General features: G+C 43.1%; 1 protein-coding gene across 3 annotated transcripts in view; it reads right to left on the reverse strand.

Annotated features, from left to right (window-relative positions):
• GFM1 (G elongation factor mitochondrial 1) overlaps positions 1–21,862 on the reverse strand; it is a 40,737-nt gene extending 18,875 nt beyond the window's left edge. Inside the window, exons 1-12 of one of the 3 annotated variants that reach the window (XM_083177864.1) lie at positions 21,634–21,857; positions 18,672–18,824; positions 17,128–17,260; positions 12,604–12,808; positions 12,388–12,504; positions 12,153–12,303; positions 11,911–12,065; positions 8,014–8,098; positions 5,250–5,387; positions 4,156–4,257; positions 2,846–2,902; positions 318–455 (exon numbers count right to left, since the gene is read on the reverse strand). In XM_083177864.1, the coding sequence (XP_083033990.1) occupies positions 318–455; positions 2,846–2,902; positions 4,156–4,257; positions 5,250–5,387; positions 8,014–8,098; positions 11,911–12,065; positions 12,153–12,303; positions 12,388–12,504; positions 12,604–12,808; positions 17,128–17,260; positions 18,672–18,824; positions 21,634–21,711 (1,512 nt within the window). In that variant the 5' untranslated portion in view covers positions 21,712–21,857. Of the gene's footprint in view, positions 1–317; positions 456–2,845; positions 2,903–4,155; positions 4,258–5,249; positions 5,388–8,013; positions 8,099–11,910; positions 12,066–12,152; positions 12,505–12,603; positions 12,809–17,127; positions 17,261–18,671; positions 18,825–21,633 lie in introns of all 3 variants that reach the window. The other 2 variants (XM_083177863.1, XM_083177865.1) reach the window with 2 other exon arrangements.
• Between the last annotated feature and the right edge of the window lie 4,398 nt (positions 21,863–26,260).

Raw genomic sequence — 26,260 nt, forward strand, 5'->3', positions numbered from 1 at the left:
GTGCTAGCAGAGACTCATGGGACCTGTTTGGCATGAGTGCAGCAATGATGGGAGGAGAACACAACTTTAAGCCAGGATCAAAAATAACTTTTACACATTATACCGATTGTTTAATTAATTTCAATGGAGTTTCCAGCAAGTGCACTGCATGAAAAGCCCCACTGAAATGAACGGGAAACGCTCAACTGAATGAACTTGCAGCAAAGTACTCAAACATATTTATACTCATTCAGTAAATTATACAGGTGGCCACATTTTTAAAGGCACCTGTGTAAGCTATACATATTCCACTGCAAATACATGTTTCATCCAGTCACCTGAGCATAAATCTCCAAGTGTAGCTCTCCCATGCCAGACACAATGGTCTCCTTACTCTCTGTATCAAAGAACACTCTGAATGTAGGGTCTTCTCGAGTAAACCGATTGATTCCTTTAGAAAACTTGTCAAGATCAACCTAGTAGTAAATAAAAAATAAATAAAAACTAAGTAAAGCATGTAACTCAATACCCCGTGTTAAACATGATATCTTATATCGCCGTAAACACCAGGACGGTGTACAGCTTCCTCATATCACCAGTTATTATGACGCAATAATGTCTTTGCACAACATAGAATGGGAGTGCTGTATTATTGCATAATTACAGCATAACAGTGCTGGCTACAGTATATTCCTAAATGTGTGCTGGAAGAAGAAAGTGCTCCCTAATCCCAGGGATACAAAAAAATGCGGCAGGATTTGCTTCCCTCCCAATGCACGAGGGGGAAAGACTGAACAGGGAAGAAGAAGACTGATTATAGTAATTAATTACAGGGTTGGGTGTCTGTGTTCAGAAATAATTTAACAGGAGGGAAGCTGGGTGTATCATATTTAATCACATCTTTCTACATCAGCTACATTACTTTTGTGAACACATTTTTTTCTAGTAGTGGAAACTTTTTCACACATTGAAAATAAAAGTAACTCATTGTACGTGCTCCTAATAACCCCACCACCATAATTTACTGAACAACTCAGATTTATATGAAGAGATGGACACTAACAAAAAGTAAAGACATTGATGCAAAAAAAGAAACAAACACACACTTTCAGATAGTGCATACACACTGAACAATATCGGTTACCGATAACATTCAGTGATGTCACCTGGTCCCCTCCGTGCATGTAGTCGCTGATGATATACAGATGTAGCCACACTCATCTACCCTGTTGGCCCGCCATCCTGGCTTCCTTGTCCCACCATGAGAAATGTCCACACTAAGGCGTACTATGGTAAGAACATGCGATTGCTCCACTAAAGAAAACTACAATACAGTGCCACCGATGTATATGTGAAGCACCATCGCAATTTACTGGCCGCCTTTGCTTTCACTTTACTTGTAAATGACACTCCTCCTGTAGCTTCAAAAGGGTGGTGGCGGGCCAAGACTTCTAGACTTACAGCATTTACATTAGTTTTTTGAATAAAATAATTTTGGTTATTCTGGTTCTTTCGGTCCTCCACGAGCACAAACGGAACAACGTTTTGGTTGTGCGCATGTGCCGGGTGCGTGCGGCCAAGGCAAACAGAGTGTTAGCCGGGCTCATGCACCCAAGACTGTGGGCAGGGGGGGGCCCATGGGAATGCCCAGCGTTTCATGGCCGGTACCATGAAAACGCTGGTCATTCCCATGCAAATGGGCCGGTTACTCAGGTGCGCGGTGGGGGCGGGGGAGGCAACTGACATCACTGGATATCTGTCAAGTGTACGCGCATATCTAAGTGACCTGAAAGTCATTTTGATATGTGTGCACCTTCCACATGATTTGATGGCCGTCGACTAACGAATGATGTGGGTGTTTCCCCATGGGCTGCGAAAGGATGTTTATGCTAAACATCCATTTGCAGCCGTGCGGGGGAATTTGCACTGCGAATGGGGGGCGGAGGCATATAAGAACAGCTGGGCGAAACATGACACGCAGAGCTGCGTGTCAACCAGAATAACCCCCATTGTGACAAATCCTTAGCGTACCCCTGAGCGCTATCAGTTTTTACCGGCCATCTAATTACAAAAGACTCCTGGGTTCCTGAATTCACATTGCTCCTGAGTGGGATTCGAACCCTAGGCACAGGCCTTAACCGCTAGGCCACAATGAATTGTGTACTATAGGCATGTTGGCTCATTCACACCTGATGCTGCGGAGCTGTGTGAATGGCTGTACCGGGGAAAAAATGTTTACCACTTTCCGTCCAGGCATTTTAATGCAGCTGCTCCAATGCAGCTTGGTGACATACTGTACCATACAGTAGCATATAGTAACAGCAGAAATAAAAGCATGAGTGATATGATCCTAAGGAATTGAAACCAACCTCCATGTGGAAGGCAGACGGTACTGTACTGTATGTTTACACTTCTAGTTACAGTGCGTGATCAGTATTCAGCGATCCTGTAGCCCAGGGCTCATCTGTAAAGCTTACTGCATTTGCATTTAATGTACAGTAAAGTAGTGCTTGGACTATATTACTGGTCTGTATGTCATTGGAGACCTCACACATGCGCAATGGTGATTTTTAAAAGCGACATTTGGAGCATAAACATAACGCAGTGCACCTCAATTGGTGATCCAACCGCCATAGGTAGGACAGATTAATGTGGCTAGATCTGTAGTCAATTAAGCTGCATGTACAGACGGCTGGGGCGTCATTAGCGATGCACAGGAGCGCGCATCATTAACGATACTGAGTATACACACTAAACGTTTTTTAAGCGATATCGCTCAGAAGAGCCCTTCCGAGCAATAACTTGTATAATTGTGTAGTGTGTATGGGGCTTAAGACAAACTGACCAAGATAGTATATTATCTTACCTTATTCACTGGCTTTATTGCTACAGAGATCACTGGATCTGGCACATGGATGGATTCCTGTGATCAGAAACAGAATACAGACGCATGAACTGTAATAAACCAGATAAATGTATGCAAGCCAAAAACACCACATTGGCCATGTAGACCCTTCCACTGATAATCCTATACATATATAATAAAAGGCTAGCGCTGCTCCTCACCTCTATGGGGAGAATTCAAGTGTTGTGTGCAACAGTGGCTACTATAAATGAGTCACTACATTCAGCCGTTCACAGCCGCCGGTGCTGCTATTACTGTTATGTTGGAAACTAATGTAGCATAGAATAGATGTACCCATTTTCTGTGGAAACTATACAGGAGATAAGCAACAGAGGCTTTATATCAGAGAACACAGCAGATTCCTACTTGTTACACTTATCTGAGAAAGCATACAGTATACTGAAGTTCTGGTTCTGGTAGACATAGGAAGATGGAATCAGATTGCTAAGTGATCTAAGGGCCTTGTGGTCACAAGATGTTTGGAAAAAGTATAATCACAACAGCAAATATAGGCAGTTATGGTCAATAGCACTGGGAGGAGGGAAATGTGGATGTCTGAGCTGTCTGTGTGGATGGTAACGCACTGCAGCAGCTGCTGTGAGACGTAAGGAGTGAGGAGCTAGCGAGAGCAGGTCAACTGATGTAACTTTTGCAGAGAGAATTAGATTTGGGTGAGTTATTTTGTTTCTGTGCAGGGAAAATACTCACTGCTTTATTTTTATATTGCAATATAGATCTAACTTTGACGGAAAACCCCACCCAAATCTAATTCTCTCTGCACAAGTTACATCTGCCCCACCTGCAGTGCATATGGTTTTGTCCATTTGAGAAGGAATTTGCCTTGGAGAGTGAACCAGAACAGGCCATGTTGTGTGCTGCTCTGTGCTTAGTGCTATATAGTGTGCATTAGCATTATTCTTTCTTTGTGTGGAACTGCAAGAGTCAGCATGATAGAACTTCTCAATGGGCCAAATGCACCAAGCTTCAAAAAGTGATAGAGTAGAGAGTAATAAACTACCAGCCAACCAGCTCCTAACCTTCATTTTTCAAACCCAGTCTGTAATATCAGAGTTGGGAGCTGTTTAACTCTCCAATTTATCACTTTTTAAAGCATCTGGCTGATTAAGTTTGTAAATAGGGTACGCAGTCCAAGGTCCTCCTCACCCATATATAATATGTATACAAAGCGTCCATCTACAAAGTAAAAATTGTTTTAGTGTGTCACTTCTTGGCCACAATGTTACTCTCCATGGTAGGAGAACATAACTCACCATAGAGATATTGTCATTGGATTTGCTGGCAAAGGTGTCACCACTTGCACAATCAATCCCAAACAAGGCACAGATATCTCCTGCATAGGCCTCATCCACATCCTTTGTAAAGAGTAGAACACAAAAACATAGTTACACTGTACGGTTTGGGTGACAATAGAATAAATAACAATAGAATAAATAACAATAGAATAAATAACTATCTGCTAACATGCACAGGAGACTGGGTCTATAAACCATGCACAAATTTATAGCAGAGATCTGTGGAGAAGTCCTTCCAAGGTTATACATTTCCTATACCGAGGGCTAGCATTCTAGCAAAGTTAGCATTAAATGCAATACAGCTGATGCTAGATGAACAGAGGCGTAACTACTTTTTTTGCGCCCCCCCCCACCGGACATTTCGGGCGCCCCCCCCCCCCGAAATATTAACCCCCTCCTTACCCTTTCCCTATTGCCTCCGGCGCTTCTGCCTCTAACCCGACACGCAGATCTGTGTCGGGTGACGGACGGTCCCTGGCTCCGGCTGCAGTGCTAATATAATAACAGACACTCGGAAAATGGCTGCCCCCATACAGCATTATGGGGGCAGCCATTTTCCGAGTGTCTCTTATTATATTAGCACTGCAGCCGGAGCCGGGGACCGCCCGTCACCCGACACAGATCTGCGTGTCGGGTTAGAGGCAGCGGCGCCGGCGGCAATGGGGTAAGGAGGGGAAGGGCAGGAGTCGGGAGCCGGGACCAGGTGGTAACTATAGTCCCGCAGACCCCCCAGGCGCCCACACCTGCCTAGCGCCTCCCCGCCACCGCGGGGTCTGCGGGACTATAGTTACGCCACTGTAGATGAGATACCCATTACATAATTCGGTTATTATCATCATATACATAAAGGGATCCAATAGTACCGAACAAGGGGAATATAACAAAGGGGAGGGGCACTGCTTTCATGAGATAACAATGGATTGAACATCAATCCCTACTGATTTCATAGCCAAAGTTAAACTACTTGAAATACGCAATCATAACTATTTTGTTATAATTATTATTATTAACTAGCTTTACTCTACAATAAATGTTACAGGAGAACACTTTACCTCCATTACATCAGCATGGAGACGAACCAGTCTTTGTACTCGCACTTTCTTGCCAGTCCTTGTATTGTAAACGTAGTCACTTTTCTTGAGCATTCCCTGGTACACTCTAATATATGTTAGTTGACCAAAGCGACCAGCCTAGAACAGACAACGCGGTGAGAGCTGTTTAGTGGTTTAGGGGAACAGAGCTAGTTTTGTGACTGGGAACAATGATAGAATTAATCATCACAAGCCCTGACCTCATACTAAATAAAGTTGAATGCAACGCACAGAATCTATGCACCAATACAATAAGGAGATAGGTATATAGCACTCCCAAGTTTGTTACTCAACACAACTATTTCTGAAAGCACAAATGAATTGCTGAAAAAAAAAGCTTTAAGGAAGAATTCTTCTGGGACAATCTAACCGAGGTGGCCCTTTCAGACCACACCTCGGCTCGTGTTGGGGCTGCAAGGACACGGCACTAACCTGGGTCTAGAGTGCGGTCTGAAAGAGGTATAGGTACTTGTGTATTATCATGGCGCCCACGAAATCGGCCGAAAATCGGGCGGAAATCGCATGAAAAAATCGGATGCGATTTTGCGGCCGATTTTTCACTTTTTCCGGACGATTTGCATTCTGTTCCATCATTGCACACCCCCGATTTCTATCGTAGTGCATCGCATGCAATATAGTGGCATATGATGCATGCCATGCGATGCATGTGAAGCGATTCGATTTGTAATTGTACAATCACCCTGATGGGTGCTTACAATGTTAAATGCACCCCCATTGTCAACACCACCCCCACTATTAATGCCAACCCGAAGCGTGGCGAGCCTGCAAGGGGCGGCGGTACGCGTCCTTTTGACTTTTTCATACCCCCACTATCCACGTCGGCGTGGAGTTGATTTTAGATAGTGTGGCAGGCGCAGCGAGCCCCGCGGAATACATGTAAAGTAATCCACGTGCGCTCGCCATGCTTCGGGCTCGGTGGCTCGCCACACTATCTAAAATCAACTCCACGCCGATGTGGATAGTGGGGGTATGAAAAGGTCGGAGGACGCGTACCGCCGCCCCTCGCCACGCTTCGGGTTGGTGTTGATAGTTAACAATGGGGGTGCATTTAACATTGCGAATCACATCGCATCGCATGCCACTTGCTGGCATGCGTTGCTATGCGATATTTAATTGTACAATCAGAGGCATTTTCCCGAAATGCCCGAAAATCTGCAAAAAATAGGCCGAAAATCGGACGCAAATCAAATCGGCCGAAATATCGGCCGCAAATCGGCCGATATATCGGATGCGATTTAGATGAAATCGGGCGCCGTTATAATACACAAGAACCGAGGTATAAAATATCTATCTCCCCTACATATGATTTTGCCTAGATGCACAACTGCGGCACCTAGGAGGACCTACTGTGAACTCAAATCTTATCAGGGCTAGGAGATTCAGGGGAGAAGTTTTGCTGCAGCCATGCCACAGCCTAATGATTTGTAAATGGATTTCAAGGTTTGAAATACATCAGATTGTAATTATGTTAAATATCACACAAACATACACTACTACTCCCTATAGCCAACCTGTGGCTCTACAGATGCTGTGAAACTACTCAACCAATCATGCGCTATCACAATATTGCTATTAAAGAAGGTGTATTTTCACAACAGCTGGAGAGCCACAGGTTGGCCAGACATTCCCTACAGTGAACGTCCTTACAAATTGAATATACTAGAATGTCAAAATTTGATTTTTTATTTTAAGGATGACAAACAAAAGTCCAGATGCCAAAAGTGATAAAATGGAGATTGATAAACAGCCAGCCAATCAGCTCCTACCTGCCATGTCACAGATTGTGTTTGAAAAATGACAGGCAAGAGCTGATTGGTTGGTTGTTCATTTTATCAATACAGGTCGAGTATCCCGCATCCGAATATCCGTTATCCGAATTATTCCGAAAACCATACATTCCAGAAAGTGAAAAAAATATATATTTTTTCTAAAAACTCACTGAGGACATGATATGTAACAGCAGAACAGAGGACATGATATGTAACTGGCACTATATATGTACAAGAAAATGATTGCTTGGCATTCAAATTCAGTATCTGAGATAGTACACACATTTAGTTTCATGTTTTGAAACCTTGTTTTTTGAACAAATAACATATATTTGTGTGTATTTTATGTGTTTATACAGCATAAATGCAAGATACATTAAAATACATCATTGAAATATTAAAATATTCCGAAATACGGAATAATCCGTTATCCAAAATTCTCCTGGTCCCGCGCATTTTGGATACAGGATACTCAACCTGTATCACTTTTGAAGCTTAGTGCACCTAGCTTGAGATCTTACAAATAAGATCTTAAATATTTTACACATATTTTAAATGATCTTCTATCACAGTTCAATGAATCTTTTTGGTACTTATGTATTATCTGGGCTCCCATGTTAAATGCACCCCATTTTTTCATACCCCTACTATCCAACTACGCATGAAGTTGATTTTATATAGTGTGGCGAGCGCAGCGAGCCCCGCGGTCTCATAAGAAAAATGGGAGCCCATATATTACATAAGAACCGCCTTAATTAATTTAATTTAATTAGTAACATTTTAATGAAACTCAAGAATATTTAGATCCATATTATTTCATTAAATTAAATTCATTCCGATGTGATAATATTTTGCAGTACAGTAACGCTAAGCTCTCCCCATAGCAACAGGCTGAGGAACAAGTAATGAAGCATACCTGACATTTATATACTTACTTCCAATTTGAACGCCAGTCCAACAAATGGTTGTGAGCCATCTCTGGCAGAGCTCATTAAAAACTTTGTAGATTCTTCTGAACTTCTGAAAAGTGAGACAAGTCTCATTACTGGTGTCTATGTGTAGTCATTGAGGAAAGAGAAAGACATTTTCAATTTAAAAAAAGGCCATGTTATTAAAGTATCAACTTCTACAACGAAGAAATAAGTATTTCACAACAAGCAAGGGGTTATGAACAAGGTGTGATGAAAGGAAGTGCTGCTGGAATTGTACAGTATTTTTCAGACATACACCAAAACCAGAATATACACTCTAGACAGGTAATAGGGAACAGGGAAGAGGTCAGCAGCTTGGTGACGCTGCAGCAGGGGCTATCAGCTCTATGCTCCTGAAAGGTATTATTCGGTTTAACAATGAATACAACTAAATGTTAGTGGTTATTAGATTAGTACTGGGGTGGTCACTGGTTTCCCCAGTGATTGGAGCGTGAGGGGGTTATGTGATGGTTTGAAAACGTGTAGGGCAGGGGTGTCAAACTCAAATTCATCGGGGGCTGCATCAGCAGTTTGGTCACCCTCAAAGGGCCGGTTGTATCTGTAGGACTATGTGTCCACTCTTTATTATCATAAATTATTGTCACTGCATTCAATTATTACTGTTTTTTGTAATAATGTAAGTAATAACTAGCAGGGAGATTGGCTGGGGGCCTGGGACAGGGCACAGTGACGTGACGTCAGATCGCCCAGCAGGTGACCTGGGCCTCTGGGTTCGCAGGACTCTCGCTAGAGTTCGGGACTGGTGGTGACAGTGGGACAGATAATGATAATAACCCTGGACACAGGCAGCCGCACTGCAGATTTGTGGGCTCAGGCTGCGGCTGTGTGCTGCTGGCCTGGCTCTCTGCCTGCCCGGCCACGGACTCTGGACTGGACAGACTGGTCTGGACAACAAGAGACAACACAACTGTGCCTACCCCACTGCCGAACTTACAGTAAATATACTGAACCAACTGATGCCACTGCTGCGCAGTGCGGCACCACAGGCAGGAGGCAGCTCACCGCCGGGCCGGTGTCCAAGTCCGACAGGCAGCCGCAGCAGCATGCGCGCCACGGTGTCACTGGCACTGCTGTCAGGCGGGCGTGTGTCACACATAGCAGCGCCGTAGCCGCTGCCCGCAGGAGGAGCCGGGGAGGAGTCAGGCATGTCACACAGTGACACTAACAAGTCTGTGTCCACTGTCCTGCCTCCCTCCTCCTCCCAGCGAGCGCTGCGGCGGAGTGACTGTGTCACCCGGCTTCCTCACGTTGTTAGGTATGTCTCTCAGTCTCGAGTCGTCATGTGAGCGTCACTGAATGTGATGTGACACTCACACTGTGATGGCTTCCCGCAGTAATGTAATCGGCGCCAGGCGGGGGTGGGTGGCGGCGGCTGCGCGGGCCACATGACGAGGTCTGGCGGGCCGGATTTGGCCCACTGGCCTTGTGTTTGACACCCGTGGTGTAGGGGAATGCATGAAGGGGGACAGAATATCTTCTGGCTAGTGATCACATGAAGTAAAAACTTTCCTGTATATAACTTAGAATCCTAAAAAGATATTTTAGGTAAATAACAAACACTTACAGAAAAAAGTAGAAAACGTATTTTCTACCTTTTAAAACAAAACTATCGCACTTCCACTTAACTTCCCATATTACTCCCAAATGCAGCCAAAAATTAATTATTATGCATTACTTTCACACGTCACAAAACTTTGTAACACGTTCTATGAGGAAACAGAACATGAGACAGCAACTGAGCTATGTAGTGGGCATTCAGAAACAGCTGTTCTGTAATAAGCAATGTATATAACAAGCATAAAGAACATGCAGGAGACAACCTAGAAGGTGGAGTACACATGAATAAGTTAGCATATATTGTATTCAAGGACTGGTATAAAAGAAGTATATATATACAGGAGACCCCGGGATTCTTGGTTCAGGTTACATTAAGAGGCTGTATAAATCTGCTATTGTGGACAGAGGAATACCATATTGAAACACTGCTACTTTACTTGTGAATTTGTCTACTATTATCTGGTTTTAGAGACCACTTTCACCCTATTGAGGCTGTATAAATTTACAACTGGGAACAGAGGAATACCATATTGAATTCTGCAATTACGTGTATGAATTGGTCTGCTATTATCTGGTCTGGGAGATCACTCTCACCTAAATTGATGCTGTATAAATCTGCCACTGTGGACAGAAGAACACCATATTGAATACTGCCACTTTATGTTTGAACATATCTGCCACTATCTGTGAACTTATCTGCCACTATCTGTGAACTTATCTGCCACTATCTGTGAACTTATCTGCCACTATCTGTGAACTTATCTGCCACTATCTGTGAACTTATCTGCCACTATCTGTGAACTTATCTGCCACTATCTGTGAACTTATCTGCCACTATCTGGTTTGAGAGACCACTTTCACCTAATCGGTAGCCCCAAAATTTTTGTATAGACCACTATCTTACGGTTAGAGGATATACCTCCATTCATAAATTGTGTAGGAGACACCTACTTATCGGATCGATTCATGCCCCTGATGAAGTCCTAAGGGACGAAACGCGTTGGGCCGCGGATCTGTACTGTATTTGGCACTTTTTGGAAAATCCGAAACTGTGAAATGAAACCTTATTGCTGGATGAACCATGGCCAATAAATATATACTTGTTTTTACAAATTTTCATTGATTTATTGTATGTACAGCCACTAAGTGGTATTTTTAGTATAACGCACCCCTATTCTCTCTTTCTATCTCTCTCCCACCTGTACATTTACTAACAGCGAGGTACTATAGAGGTGCTGCTCTTTTAAGCGCATTATTGGGGGCAATATTCTTTCTCTACGTATATAGTATAGTTCACATATTGTTAATCATTTAAATACTGCATTTCAGAGTAAAGGCATCCAGAGGTGGATTTTCCACAGGGCAACCTAAGTGTCTGCCTAGGGCCCAAGGGACCGTTATTAAGATATCTGGGTCACCCAAAACATTCCCAGAGGAGCACTGCACGACTACCGTGTGATGTTTTGACATCGTGTGGACCTGCCAATACTCGGAAAGTCCCTTTAATGTTCTTTGATATAAAAATCTTTGGATCACAAAATGGTTTCTTCCAATTTATGTAGACATCAGTTGTTTGTTTTTTAATAAATCAGGTGTATTTTTATTGTCTTTTTATAAAAAAACAAAAAAAAAACCTAACAACCTATAGAATACAGTATACAATGTGGGCAATCCGTTTACTTTAAATGTGATGCAGGTATTAAGTCTACATCCAAAAGACCTACAGCCTGATTCATAGTTTACATAGTAGTTTAGGTTGAACGAAGACTTATGTCCATCAAGTTCAACCTTTGATTACCAGTTATATTATCCGATGATTTTATCCAATAAATGATTGCCTAACCTTCATTTAAATGTATGTATGGTTCAGATTAGTACGCAATGCCAATGTTCATGCAGCTGAGCATTTATCGTAGAAGGTGCACGCGCCAATGTACTCTATCGATGCTGACTGCAATCAGCAGCTAAAATATTTTGCTATGGATTGTTGGAGGGAGGAGGGCCCCAAATCAGTATCTTGCCAAGGGCCCCATGAGGTCTAAATCCGCCTCTGAAGGCATTCCAATAGGGCCAACATGTGGCGTTCCCTCTGCAAACTGTAGGCACAGATGACATGAAGTCTTTGCCTGCTATTTCATGATATATGAATAATGAAACTCTCGGTACAGACTGTAGTGTCTCCCCGCAATACATGTTCAGGGAGCAGGTGAGGTTTTGTTACAGATCGTTGATGTACATAACAGGAAAACATTAAAATACAGTTTGTTTGCTCTGAAGACTTACTCATTATTGAGAATAGCATAATTTGATACTTCCGATGGGTTTGGAAGATACTCTAACACAGCATTTAAGAGAAGCTGGATACCCTTATTCTTAAGTGCACTCCCAACTAGAACAGGTGTAAACATCCTCTTCAGAGTGGCTCTTCGGATGGCTTGCTGAAGAACAAAATATTAGTCAGATCACAGACACTACATATAATGTTAAGAAATCCAGATTTGGGACTATTTGTCTATGCAGCTCACCTTTAATTCAGTAGTTGTAGGAGTCCTTTCCTCCAGGAACATCTCCCCTAGAATTTCATCAGAATTCGCCACACTTTCTATCAGTTCCTGCCGCCTCTCTGCTACCTCAGCTCTGAACTCCACGGGAATGTCTTCATAACGCATATTTTGCCTTAAAATAAAATGAAGGTACTTTGTGTCAAAATACTGTAATAATAAGAACAGTAATACACAGAAACCATGAAATACACCATACCCAAACTCTCCATCGAAATACACAGCGCGTTCCTCCACAAGGTCCAGAATTCCTTTAAAGTTACTCTCAAGTCCAATTGGAATCTGGACAAATGCTGCATTATGGTTTAATTTAGCCCTGATATAAAGGAAAACACAAATGGTTGACTCATGCACTGTAAAATGCTATATATTTTACTTTGTATCTTTGTAAACTGCATGTGGAGCGCTCACTCACCTCAGCTGCTGCACTGCCCTGGTAGGATTGGAACCCTGTCTGTCCAGTTTGTTGATGAATGTTAGGAAGGGCACATTGTATCGTTTCATTTGTCTGTTCACAGTCATGGTCTGGCACTGGACCGCTCCAACAGCACACAACACAAGTACTGCCCCATCCAATACTCTCAGGGCTCTTTCCACTTCAATTGTGAAATCCACATGGCCTGGTAGATTAGAGGACACAATATTCAATACACCTATGTGCGCCATACTAGTCATTTAGTACAATACACTAAATCCACAGTGATGGAGATACTGATTGAATTGATACCTGAAAAACGTGCCATGGTGATGGAGCAGGCTCCAGGCTCTCCTTCTATGCCTCCTGTTCCCCTTAGAAACAGACTGCTATTGATGACCACCTATGCAGTCTGTTTGGGAGGCTTTCAACACTTGGTGACAACGCATGCTGTGCTATTACAGAAGCCAGAGCAGTATTTCTGGGAATACATATGGATGGCTAGGAGATGGGATGCCAATAGTCAGAATACAGATGCCAGCAGGGGTCCGTTACATATGGGTATGATTCCATACCATGCAAGTCTCACCATATTACAAGACAGTCCTGATGGGTTGCAATTAGACATGAATGCTACTGTTGGTTGTGTGGGGGTCCTGAATATGATAAGCTGCCTGAAGAGGTGAGTTTTCAGGGAACGCTTGAAAGTTTGGAGGCTAGAGGAGAGTCTTATGGGCCCTACATACGCAGAGATGTGTGCCAGAGATACATAACGGGAGATTCAGCACAAGAGATTTCACTGTTGTGACTCATTTCAGACAATGAGCCACATACAGAGAGATTTGTGTCAGAGATTCAAATTGGGAGATTCAGCACGGGAGATCTCAAATCTGTCACTACTGTCACATGCCATCAAACTGCACTGTGTATGTATATATATATATATATATATATATATATATATATATATATATATATATATATATATATATATATATATATATATATATAATGTGGTATAGGGGTCCCCATCCCCATTCCTAAACATAGGCGTCTTGCTGGTTGGAAAGAATAGGCAGTTTCTTCTGCTCTGCACCGCACAATTTACATATACATATATGCTTGACACACTTAACACTCAAAGGCATCAGGGGGGGGGCACAAGAGCAGGCACCAGGACCATAATAAGAGTCCCAGGAGCCTGTGCCCACCACAGACATTCTCATTGGATCTATTACGAGCTGATCTGCGCTGCTGCGCTCCCTACTAGTCCCTACTGACAGCACTCTGTCTGCACATACAGTGCACTGACAGCGTGTAAAAGCGCTAGCCGGGACAGCTGAGTGACGGCTCAGCTGTCCAATGATACACAGCCTGCGGCACCCTGATTGTTGAGCCTGCGGCACCCTGATTGTTGAGCCTGCGGCACCCTGATTGGTTGGTGCAGGCTGGAGAAAGGAGGCAGGATGCCGCGGTGAAGGATACGACAGGAGTTTCCTCAGCTGAGCTCTGCAGCAACGGCAGCTGTCTATTAATGCCTGCGCTGCGAACCACAGCCGCTTCAGACCCACTCCAACAGCCAGCCGGCATTTCAAATACTGGATGTGCCCTTTCAGGGCTCAGTGCCCCGGCGTTGTGCAGGAATGCTTCCGGGCGGCAGCGGCTTCAGTGGGGCGGTGAGTGACAGCGGGGCTTCTTGGCGGCGTCTTCAGTGACGGTCGCTCAGATGGCCCTGCTCATCCCCGCGCCACACATGTGGGAGATGAGCAGGAGCATCTCAGCGACTGCTCTGAATTGACAGACAGGTCCGTTCTGAATCTTGTGCAGATTCAGAACGGCGGGGGCGCGCATGTAAATCGCTGTGTGGGCTATATACACAGCGATTTACATGCATTTTCAGGCATTTTCTGAGCGATTTAGTAAAATCGCTCAGAAAATGCCTGAAAATTGTGCTGTGTGTGGGGGCCTTTAGTGTGTGTGGAAGGGCATTCCATAGGGTGGGTGCTGCCCGACACAAATCCTGCAAGTGTAAGTGGGAGCAAGTAATGAGTGTGAGTGAGAGACGCAGATCTTGTGCAGAGCGGAGAGGTTGGGTGGGGATATATTTTGAGATAAGGGAAGAGATTTAAGGCAGTGTAGTCAGAGTGATGGCTTTGCATGTAAGTAGAAGTATTTCATATTGAATATGGTAAATACAGGCAACCAATGGAAGGACTGACAGAGTGGATCAGCAGACGATGAATGTCTAGCCAGGAATAACAGCCTCGCAGCTGCATTCAAAATGGATTGTAGTGGTGAGAGTCTTTTCTTAGGAAGACCGGTAAGGAGGCCATTGTAATAATCAATACGTGATATAATAAGTGCATGGATTAGAGTTTTTGCAGTGTCTTGTGTAAGGTACAGACGAATTTTGGATATGTTTTTTAGATGCACGTAACATGATTTAGAGGGAGATTGAATAAGAGGACAGTTCAGAGTCGATGATGACCCCTAAGCAGTGAGCTTGTGGAGTAGGATTAATTGTTGTGTTCTCAACAGTGATAGAGATATCAGGTAACTACTCTTGGTTGGTGGGAATATAATTAATTCTGTTTTGGAAATGTTGAGTTTGTGGTGGCGAGATGACATCCAAGATGAAATGGCAGAAAGACATTCAGAGACACGGAGCAATACTGATGTGACAATTCAGGGGAGGATAGATAGATTGGAGTATCATCAGCGTACAAATGCCCAAACAAGTGATAAGTACTAAGCATAACGGCTACTGTAAGCAGCAAATAAATATTGCTCATCTTAGTGCAGTATTCAATTCTGGTTTTCGAAATGTGCAGCGAATCCTGTTAAGGATTAGCTGCACATTCGCAGGGTTCCGGAGGGCTGGAGCATTCGCTGCCAGCCCTCCGTGTCACCCTATTCACCGCGTCAGGCCCCCTGCTGGTGAAAGTGTAAAAAAAATTAAAATAAATCACCTCTAGACCTTCACATTCTCACTGCCGCTTCTTTCATCATTGGCTGTATCCATAGATACACGATCTGCACACTTGGTTCTCCCTCTTTCTGCACTCTCACTTCTACCCATCCAGCTCTTTCTTAAGCCCGCTTAGTCCGTCCTCACCCTCCTCCACACAGTCACACTTAGTACACTTTCACACCACATCGCCCAGTTTCCATCACATAGTTGCCCTCCCAACCTTGCCATATTACATGACAAGGCTGGCACACACTGGACGGCTTTACTCCGTTCAGCACCTAGGTTACACGCACTGCGTGTTCCCATTCATACACCCTGTTCAGCACCATGGCTACACTCTCTGCGTGCTCCCAACCAGGCACCCTGGATCTAGCGATCTGATAGCATTGATTCATCCCTTACATGGCAGTCTGCAGCCGCACATCCAGCCGCGGGACCGACACCGTTCCCGCAAGGCACACATTACACAGCGTCCAGTGTTCGCCTGTGGGACAGCACATAGGTTACACTATATAGCGATCTTGCGCTCCTGCCTGATCACGGACACGGCTGACAGCAGCCGCTCATTCAGCCCAGTTGTATACACGGTCCGGATACGGTGACCAGCCCGTAGCATACACACACACTACAGCTCCCCGCTCATTGCCGCCCTGTGGTCTCCCTTGATTTTTAACCTTCCTCACTTGAGGTGTACACGTTATGGTGGTTTATAGTTTTCATGCATTTATTTACATTGTCACCATGGTTACTAGGTACACGGTGATGGACACACGCCCCCGGTGAGTCAGAACCTGTCGGTGCAGCAGCGCCGATGATGTCATCAGTTCCCCGCCGGGGGCCAGCACGGTGGTGGTGTGCATAGAGTGATTTGACAGTTTTTCTACTATAAATGTGAGTAATGTTTGTACACTTGTTATGTCTTGATAAAGGGCTACCCGCCCGAAACGTTGGCTTTGCACTATACCAGTGTCTTCCCGTTTTTTACATTGACTGCCGCTGTGCAGTTCTGAACTAATTCTTAGAGTGACTTCTGCTTGTTTTATATATATATATATATATATATATATATATATATATATATATATAAATAAATATAAAAATGTGCTTCAAGCACATGAATAGAAATAGCATGTCCCTTCACATGAAAAAAAAAAAAAATCTGATTTTTTGATACCAAAAAAAAAACACCTTTATTTTAAAAGATCACTTTCCAGTTCACCTTAAAAAAGATGTTGAATGTAAAATGGAGAATCATGGCAAAAATCAGGGAGAAAGCATCCTAGCATTGAATACACTCTCAGTGAATCCCAGTGAAAACCCCATTGAAATACACCAGCGAATTGCAGCGATTATGAAACTGAGAACTGGCCGGCATTCACTGTTCACTCCTTCAATGCAAGGAGTGAAAACAGCCCGATTCGCCGGAAAAAAAACCGGTGAATCGGGAGCATTGAATACTGGCCTTAGACTGCACTGGATTCTAGACATTTTATATCTGTACAGTATTTGACCATGTAACAAACTGTTGTCTTCACTGAGCTATGGCACTGTACCTGGTGTGTCAATTATGTTGATGTTTGTATTTTTCCACATGGTGAAGGTGGCAGCAGACTGAATGGTGATACCTCTCTGGCGTTCCAATTCCATAGAATCCATAACAGCCCCAACACCATCCTTACCTTTCACCTGAAATGAAAAGCCATTATTATGTATGTTAAATAATACATTGCTCCCTTTTGGAAGCTTGGTAACATTGGACAAGCAACACGGCTAATGTTTGGAAACACACTTAAGCTGGGTATACCCCTACACATTTATCTGTCCAATTTGTCTGGTGTGAGCAAAAATCTGGTAATGAATGAAAGCATATGATAAACAGTCATTAGCTCCCAAATGGCCAAATGTTATGTTTTCATTTACACCAGGCATGGCCAAACTATAGCCGTCCAGCTGTTGTGAAACTACAAGCCCCATCATGCTTTGCCACAGTTTTGCTATTAGGGAATGCTAAAACTATGTCAAGGCATGCTGGGACGTGTAGTTTCACAACAGCTGGTGGGCCACAGCTTGGCTATGCCTGATTTAGACAAATCTGTTAAGGCCCATACACACTGAATAATTCGGAGCTGAAAGCAGCCCTGTTTTGCCATTTGAGCTGCTTTGGTATTACCAGCAGATGAGTGATGAAGTCATCCACCCCCAGGAAAATCACTCAGAAGGGCGAAAATTGCTCAGTGTGTATGCGCTGTGTGTGAGCGATTTTCAGCCTATCATCATTGTCCAAACACACTGGGCAAAGTCGCCCAGTGTGTATGGACCTTTAGATTAAATGAATTTAACCAATTTGACCAAAGATCATTGTCTGTTTTCCAGAGTTTGGGAACAAATGTTCGATTGTCATAGGATCCAATACATTACCAGACTTTTGCTCCCACCAGATGGATTGGACAGATAAATCTTCAGGTGTGTGCTCAAGTACCCAGCCCCAAACCACTGCAGATAGCATCCAGCATGCTGGGTTCAACAGTGGAAAATGTTGCATGTAGATATACTCTATGTCAGGGGTGGCCAACCCGGTCCTCAAGAGCTACCAACAGTTCATGTATGTCAGGCAACCTGTGGATCTATAGTAGGAATGAATGCAACATGTTTGAAAATGTGACAGTTAGTAATGACTACAGCTGTGCACCAGCTAGGTGATTTGGAAAACGTGGACTGTTGGTAGATCTCGAGGACCGGTTTGGCCACCCCTGCTGTATGTGGTCTCTTTTTAGTACATGACTGATAAAGTTTGCTCAATTCATAACATCGAAATACCTATTAAACTAATTAAAATGAAATAAAATTTTAAAAAAAGTCATAAAAATGAAATTAGTGTTCAGTCCCTATTACTAGATCATGATCAAAAAGTCTCAAATTCTAAATTAGTCTATCTATGCGGACAGAAAAATAACGAATATCCTTGTTAATGCTTGGTTGCCATCAGCAACGCTATTCTTTCTAGAGTTACCAGAAGAATGGTTTTCAGAAAATATCTGATGTACACCTTTCAGGAGGCCCTGAACTGTGGAGATACTTATATTATGGTATAACGCACCTCATGCATCTGTGCTATGCGTCCAGTGTAATACAGAATACGCTCGGTCACGGTTGTTTTTCCAGAATCAATGTGGGCTGAAATTCCTATGTTGCGAATCCTTTCATTGGGAATTATTCCAGAGGAGCAATGCCGGCAGATGTTCAGGTGCAGCTGCAACAGATAAATGCATTGTGTTACCAAATTGAAGACCATGGGTTTTAGTGAAACATACATGAGGAAAATCAAGCATAAGGAAAGTAAAGGTACATACACACTGGTTGATTTTGCCCAGCGTGTCTGCTGACCGTTCAATGGGGAAAATCGCTAGAATGACAAACGCTTAGTGCATACACACTGAGAGGTTTTTGCCCATTTTAGCGATTTTCCCGGGGGTGGACGCAATGGATGAGCAGCAGGCCAGCGATGATGCAGGAGTGCACATAAGCACTCACCACTCATCGCTGCCCCGTCTTTAGAAAACAGCTCAAAAGACCAAACTGAGCCGCTTTCAGCTGAATGCCGCACAGAGTGTATGGGCCTTTAGGTCTGGGGCAAAGGTGTTGGTCATGCACAGTGGAGGGAGATGTAGATAAACCCAAAATGGCCACGTTAGGTAAGCACATACACTTACTAATTGGCTACTGGATATCTCAATCCCGACATCCAGCTAGATGGGCATTTGAATTTGCCCACCCAGCTGTGATGCCAGTCCCTGCAACAAGTGTGCTGTTCACACAAATATATTGCCCACTGGTTGTGCTGCACTCTCTATATGCGATTACATATTTATTAATTAGATTTTTCCATGCATCTAACTTAACAAATCTGCTTTATAATATTATCTGGCTGAATATTAAATATACACATGCGCAGCAATCGTAGACTATCCTTTACAAGGAACAACTCAGTGAGAGTTTGTTTTTAAAGAACATGGTATTTTTCCTTTGCACAAATGGAATCCAGTTACGGCTTTTATAATTTACTGTCAATTATCACTTCTATGCCAGGTGGCAGGAGAAAGATCAGCTCTCTCCCAGGACAGAACATGGGTCATTGCCCTATAGTTTGAGAAGTACTAATATGTCCGAATAAGTCACAGCCTTCTGACTCGCCAGGTCTGAACTCCAAGCTTTTATTGGACATTTTGGGACATCACCTGAGACATCATTTTGCACCACTTGAGTTCAGGGTAGGGATGTCCAATCATTGACACAAGATTGGCATCTCTGTATGTAATACAGAGAATAATCATAAAATAATATCAATTTCTAGAGAAAGGTTGCGAATACACACTTTAAAAAAGGTTCAAACACACATAGTGGAGGAAGAACAATGGGGAACAAATTTACAGGTTTCCACACACATCATGATGTTTAGATAACTTCTAATAATTCTGCCTGCAGGCCAACCACCAAAAATAACATAACAGAGCTGCGCACGGGACCGCGTATCAGATCGGAATCGTAAGTAAAAGACATAATATTTGACACTTTTCACTCGATTTATCAGCCTGATGTTTTGAAATCGAGTGAAAAAGGCCCAAATTGCACTATTGTATGGTGGCTTTAAGGGCATGTACAGTGAAGTGTCAATCTTCACTGGACCACATCACAAAACCTAGGGGGAGATAACTGGCTCTGAAGGGGAAGGCGACAGATAAACTATCCTCAGCAGGATAATTTGGACACTGAAGATTCTGAGGCACATGACGCAAAGTAATAACGTTTGTACTTTATTCTTGCACCAGACACATACTGTGCTTGTGCAGTGAGGACGGAAACTTGAGCAGATTGACAGTTTACAGCCGCTTGGCAGCACTTTCCTCAAAACCATTCTAGGGGAGGGCTGAGGCTGGAATATATATGTCATAAGATAGATGTCCTGGACTCTTGGTCACAGCTGCAGCCCAATGGTGTTATAGGTGACCCCATGGTAGTTGCTAAATTATAGTGTACTACTGGACCTTTCACACCCAAGACGAGGAACAAAGCCAGGGGGGCTTGCTCCTTCACAATCCACGCCACCACTGGTTGCCGTTAGTAACCATGTGGCAAGCGAGCCACTGTCCCCAAGGTTTGGCAAGCCCGCGAGGGTCCATTTGGGTCCCTTGCTCCTCCTTCGCCCCCTCTCCTCCCCTGTCATGTGACAAGGTCCCTTAGCCCACTTGAATTTAGACCTAACCGTGACCCCATGCTGCTTCCTCCGTTGCCGCACTGGATCACAAATGCATGCAGGTGCATTACCAAATGCAGCTCCTCCTTCCAAGTAAGTAGGGTTGATGCGCCCTCCATTAGGCATGGCCATCACAATTCTTAACCATCGATGATTTTGCTTTAATGGTAGTACTTTTACCATACGATGACGGCATTCTGATGTTCGCTACCATTGAATGGTAAACATTTGATGGTGATTCGATGGTCCCACCCCTCGGGGCATTTTCTTTTGCACACGCACAAATCATATTAATTATATTTTCTGTCAAATTTATTTTGATGTGATGGTCAGTTACCAACACATGGAAAGATTCGATGCCAGAATCCTAGCCATCATTCCTACCCTCTATGCACATGAGAATTAGGTAAAGCATGCACAGGGGCTCCATTTGGGCATTTAGTTCTGTAGCAGATAGAGCAGACTCTCTGGGCTCTCCCTCATAACATTAGCTATTAGCTACACCACTGTTGGATTGCTGCAGCCACCTGCACACATGGCACCATATACTGGGTGCATGATGTGGGAGCCCAGAGTCCCTTACCCTAACTGCATATTGGCACTGTCACTGTTCTGCCCCTACCTATTTGCATACTATTGTAGCGTTTCTTATGTAGGGATGCTCTGTACACCGCCACAGGGGAGCGCAGCCTGCTAATAGCTATATCTCACAGCAAGTGACAGGGCTATCAGGGCATGCCGGCACTTAGTTTCATAACAGCACACTGACACAGGACACACACGTGATGTATATGAGAGCTCCTCCCACCTGATGCTGGACAGTCACCCGGCTGTGACCGGAGAGCCGGCGGCCCACCACCGGGGCAGCACGGAGGATACGCAGCATGGTCGCCCTGCTCCTGAATGTCACGCTGATCTCTAGACAGGGAACAGGAAGCTCTTCCGGGAGGCAGGGAAGCCGGCATGGGTCACACCTATCACTTCCGGAAACTGGAACGCACAGTGAATTACCCCGGATGTACTGCTGTGCGGATAGTAACACATTACGACTACCGTCCTCTGTTGGTGCTCACATCGTGTAGCCGGGCGCCATCTAGCGAGCTTGATGTGTTTGACAGCCGAGTAGAACTTAAAGACTGACGGTTACCATGCATGCAGCATGGATGCTATGGGCATACCTCCCGAGTCCCAACATGACCCTTTCCAGGAGGGAGACAATGCTCTGTTCCTGGACTTCCCTCTTAATATATGATTTCCATCACTTGTTTTAAACAGGTTAATGAATAAGAAAAGCGCTTCAACACAGGTGATATTAATCAAAAAAATGAAGGGGAAGTCCAGGAATAGAGCATTCTGTCCCTCCTGGAGAGGGTAATGTTGGGAGGTATGCACACCCACATACCATTGCGCCATGCAAACATCACCCAAAAAAAGTGTTTACTTTGATTTAATATATTAGATTAAAATGTGATTAATCTAAGCCCATAAGAGTATACTAAATACTTACTATGCTCCAATTTGTATTTATATAGTTATCTTTTTGGTATTATATTTATTAATGCGCCTTGAGTGCTGTTGGAGAAAGTGCTCTATATAAAAACTTAATATAACTAAATCCCTGTTTTTACGAGCTTTATGACACAGAATTTATGTAGCCCATACACTTATGAGATATGTTATACAATCATTCAATTACTACCACATGTTTGAGAAATCGAATGATTGTATGCACATTTTATGTACCATGCGACGCTATGTACTGAACGTCCTGTGTTTTGAAATGTTTTTTTCAAATTCTCCCACCCGCAGCTGACTACCGCCGCACACCAGCCCGCTGCGCTACACTAACGCCTGCCCTCTTCTAGCACGCAATGTGGCATGCGACATCAGGTGCTGGAAAAAAAGCACTTGTCCACCATAAGATGCATTCGGATGCGATGGGACATTGCATTGCGATGTTGCATCACATCCGATATTTACAAGTGTATGGGCATTAAACTAAACTCAGCTTCTTGTTGAAAATACAAGTATATAAGTCTTTCAAGATGTACACAAATCCAACCATTTTATCTTATGAAGAAGCTTACCTATAACCTGAAAGCGAAGGGGATGCATCTAATGCCCCTTTCAGACCGCACTTAAAAACTGGTATTTTGCAGATTTTTAACAGTTTTAAAACGGTAATCTGTGCGGTCTGAAAGGTGCAGAACCACTTTACCGTTTTAAAAAAGCAGCTTTTTTAAAAACGGTTAAAATGGAGGGTCCTACCAGTTTCAGACCCGTTATTTTGGCATCAAAATCGGGTCTGAAGCGGTATTTAGGATCCAGCCAATGAGCGGACCCAGCGCAGTGAATATTTAATGAGCGCTCATTAAATATTCATATGCACTGGGGCCCGCCCCCCCGCGCGGGTTAATACACACACCCCCCCTTAGGGCTAACAAACCCCCCCAATGTGTTTAAGAACCCCCCCCCGTGCAGCGCTGCAGATCCCGGCAGTACTATGGATGGATGCGCTTATAAAAAAAGTGACTTTCGGAAAAAGGCTGCCCCATAGGAAAACCTGTTTAAAAAAACTGTCTATCGTATGGGGGCAGCCATTTTCCGAAAGTCACTTTTCTTATAAGAAAGTTTCCAAAAACAGGTCTTCCAGTGTCAAAAAATTGGCACTTAAACGGTAATATACCATTTAAGAGATGCGGTGTGAAAGGGGCTATTTATGAAACTACAAGTTCCATCATGCCTTGCCACAGTTTTCCTATTAAGGTATGCTAAAACTATGGCAAAGCATGCTGGGATGCTTAGTTTCACAACAGCTGGAGGACCACAGTTTGTACATGCCTGGCTTAGTCACTTGCTGGAATGTAACCAGTGTTAACAGAACCGGCAACCTCTGAGGAACCTGACATTACCTCAGGTATTTAATCTTCTGTTAACCTATAACTAATGTACACCCAATCAAAATGAAATGGTAATTTTGGTTTAAAACAAACTGGGTATATAATACCTTTAACATTAGTTTAAGAAAAGTTTATAAACAAAACAATCTTTGTCAAATTAAAAATTGTGGAATAACAAAGACAACGAATTGACAAAAGTGCACCATGAAGTTTATTCTGCATTTATGTGGTTTTAAAGCCTGGTTACAAAAAAAAAAATCTAATTTATATATTGTTGGTAAAAATGTTATCAAACTTTGAATGTATTACATACACCCTTAGCAGTTAATATGATTGTTTCTGTTTATTTGTAAATTATAATACAACATAGGAAGAATAAATCCATAAAAAAAGTTAATTATAACAACCAAGCAAAATAATTACACATTTCAAAATAATTTCAGTGGAAGAACAAGCCGATTTTCACATTCAAATGATCAACATTTGTTTACTTAAAATAATGTCTTTGCTTGTGAACAAGTGATTCCACTATTTGCTTCATTTCTGAGTGGACATGCAGGGACACCTCGCCAGATTGTAGCATTGAGTCTCTAAACAGTGATAAAAAACCCCATCTTTTTATTAATGTTTTGTTAAGGCCCCAATCCCCCAACGCCAGTGTCTGGGAAATTGTATATTTCCCTAATTTGCCAATACCAACCAAAAATTACCGAGATAGGCAAATCTGCAGTATTTCCAGGATGGCCACCATTCAGTGTTACTGATCAGTAGATTGGTAAAGGGGAATCAGGGAAATGCAGTGAAGATATATATATTCCGCACACGTATTCAACAGTAGATGGTCTCCTGCCTAAAGATGAATCAATATTACATGTTTTATATAGAAATATGCGTAGGTATAGCATTAATGCTGCCACTAATCCTATGAAATAACAGTATGGGCTAGATGCACTAAGCTTCAAAAGTGAAAAAGTGGAGAGTGATAAACAAGCAGCCAATCAGCTCATGTGATTTTTCAAACCCAGCCTGTAACAGCCTAGACCAGGCATGTCAAAACTATTGCGAAACTACACATTCCAGCATGCCGGACAATCGTTTTAGTATTCCCGAATAGCAAAATTGTGGCAAGGCATGATGGGACTTGTAGTTTCACAACAGCTGGTGGACATTCCTGGCCTACACAGTTAGGCGATGGTTGTTTATCAAGCTCCACTTTATCACTTTTTGACGCTTTGTGCTTCTGGCCCTATACTGTATATCTACCAAATACAATACCAAACATATATATATGCAGCAAGAAAAAAAATGACAGCAGTTCTTAAAGTGGTTGTCCAACTATAGAAGATGTCACTCTATTGGCTCGTATGTACACACCTACAATTTTAAATAGAACTTTGGGCCTTATTTTGGTTCATTCTTTCTGACAAAATCCTTCTTAGATGGACAAAACCATGTGCACTGCAGGTGGGGCAGATGTTACTTGTGCAGAGAGAATTAGATTTGGGTGGGGTTTTACTTCAAAGTGAGATCTATATTGCAGTGTAAAAATAAAGCAGTCAGTATTTTCCCTGCACAGAAACAAAATTACTCACCCAAATCTAATTCTCTCTGCACATGTTACATCTGCCCCCCCCCCCCCCTGCAGTGCACATGGTTTTGTCCATCTAAGAAGGATTTTGTCAGAAAGAATGAACCAAAATAAGGCCCTTAATCTTTCATTCTACAATTCTACAGCTGGATACACACTATCACATTATCTGAACAAATTTTCTGGTTGGAATGAAAATTTCAACCCTTTAGAATGTAAGCTCTCATGAGCAGGGCCCTCTTTCCTCATGTGCTTTTCTTAGAGAATATATATCTCTGCCTCCCAAAAAAATGCTTCAGTGCCCTGTCCCCTGATGCCACTTTATTTACTTACCATGTAGTTGTCCTAAATTGTCTTGTAATGTAATTCGTTATTTTTTTTTTTTTTTACATTTTATGTATTTTTAGGGGCTGTCGAACCCTTGTGGTGCCAAGGGTGACCATTACCTCCCAAAACTGTAAAACAGACAAAAATGGGTGGACAGACAAGTTGGGAAAATCCATTTGATGTAATCAGTTGACGATCTTTGCACATTTTCCAGCTAGTTGATTCTCTGTGATTTGCTCCATTATATTACTAGATTTTCGCTCTAACCAGAAAGATTGGACAATCTTATAGAGTGCATCAAGCATACAAGCTTTGAAAATGTTTTGCGACAATTTTACAATCCGCGAAATCCCTTCTAATAGGTATAGACAAAAAAAAAAAAAACATAATCCAGGATGGTATATAATGTATTGTTTCATGGGACACCACCCGTCTGTGCACTGCCGCTCTCTGTGCTGGCAGACGGGATGGGGAAGGCAGCACCCAGAGGAGTCTGACAGGTGGCCGGAGGAGGCTTGTTTGGCTGGTGCCGCCACCTTGGTAGTGAGCAGTACTGTGATTGCCTCCTTCTTGGTGACAGACAATGGTAGACATCCTCTAGGTATTTAGAAGGGCTACCT

Source organism: Crinia signifera, chromosome 3, assembly GCF_055691185.1.
Source record: "Crinia signifera chromosome 3, ASM5569118v1, whole genome shotgun sequence".
NCBI classification, from domain to species: Eukaryota; Metazoa; Chordata; class Amphibia; order Anura; family Myobatrachidae; genus Crinia; species Crinia signifera.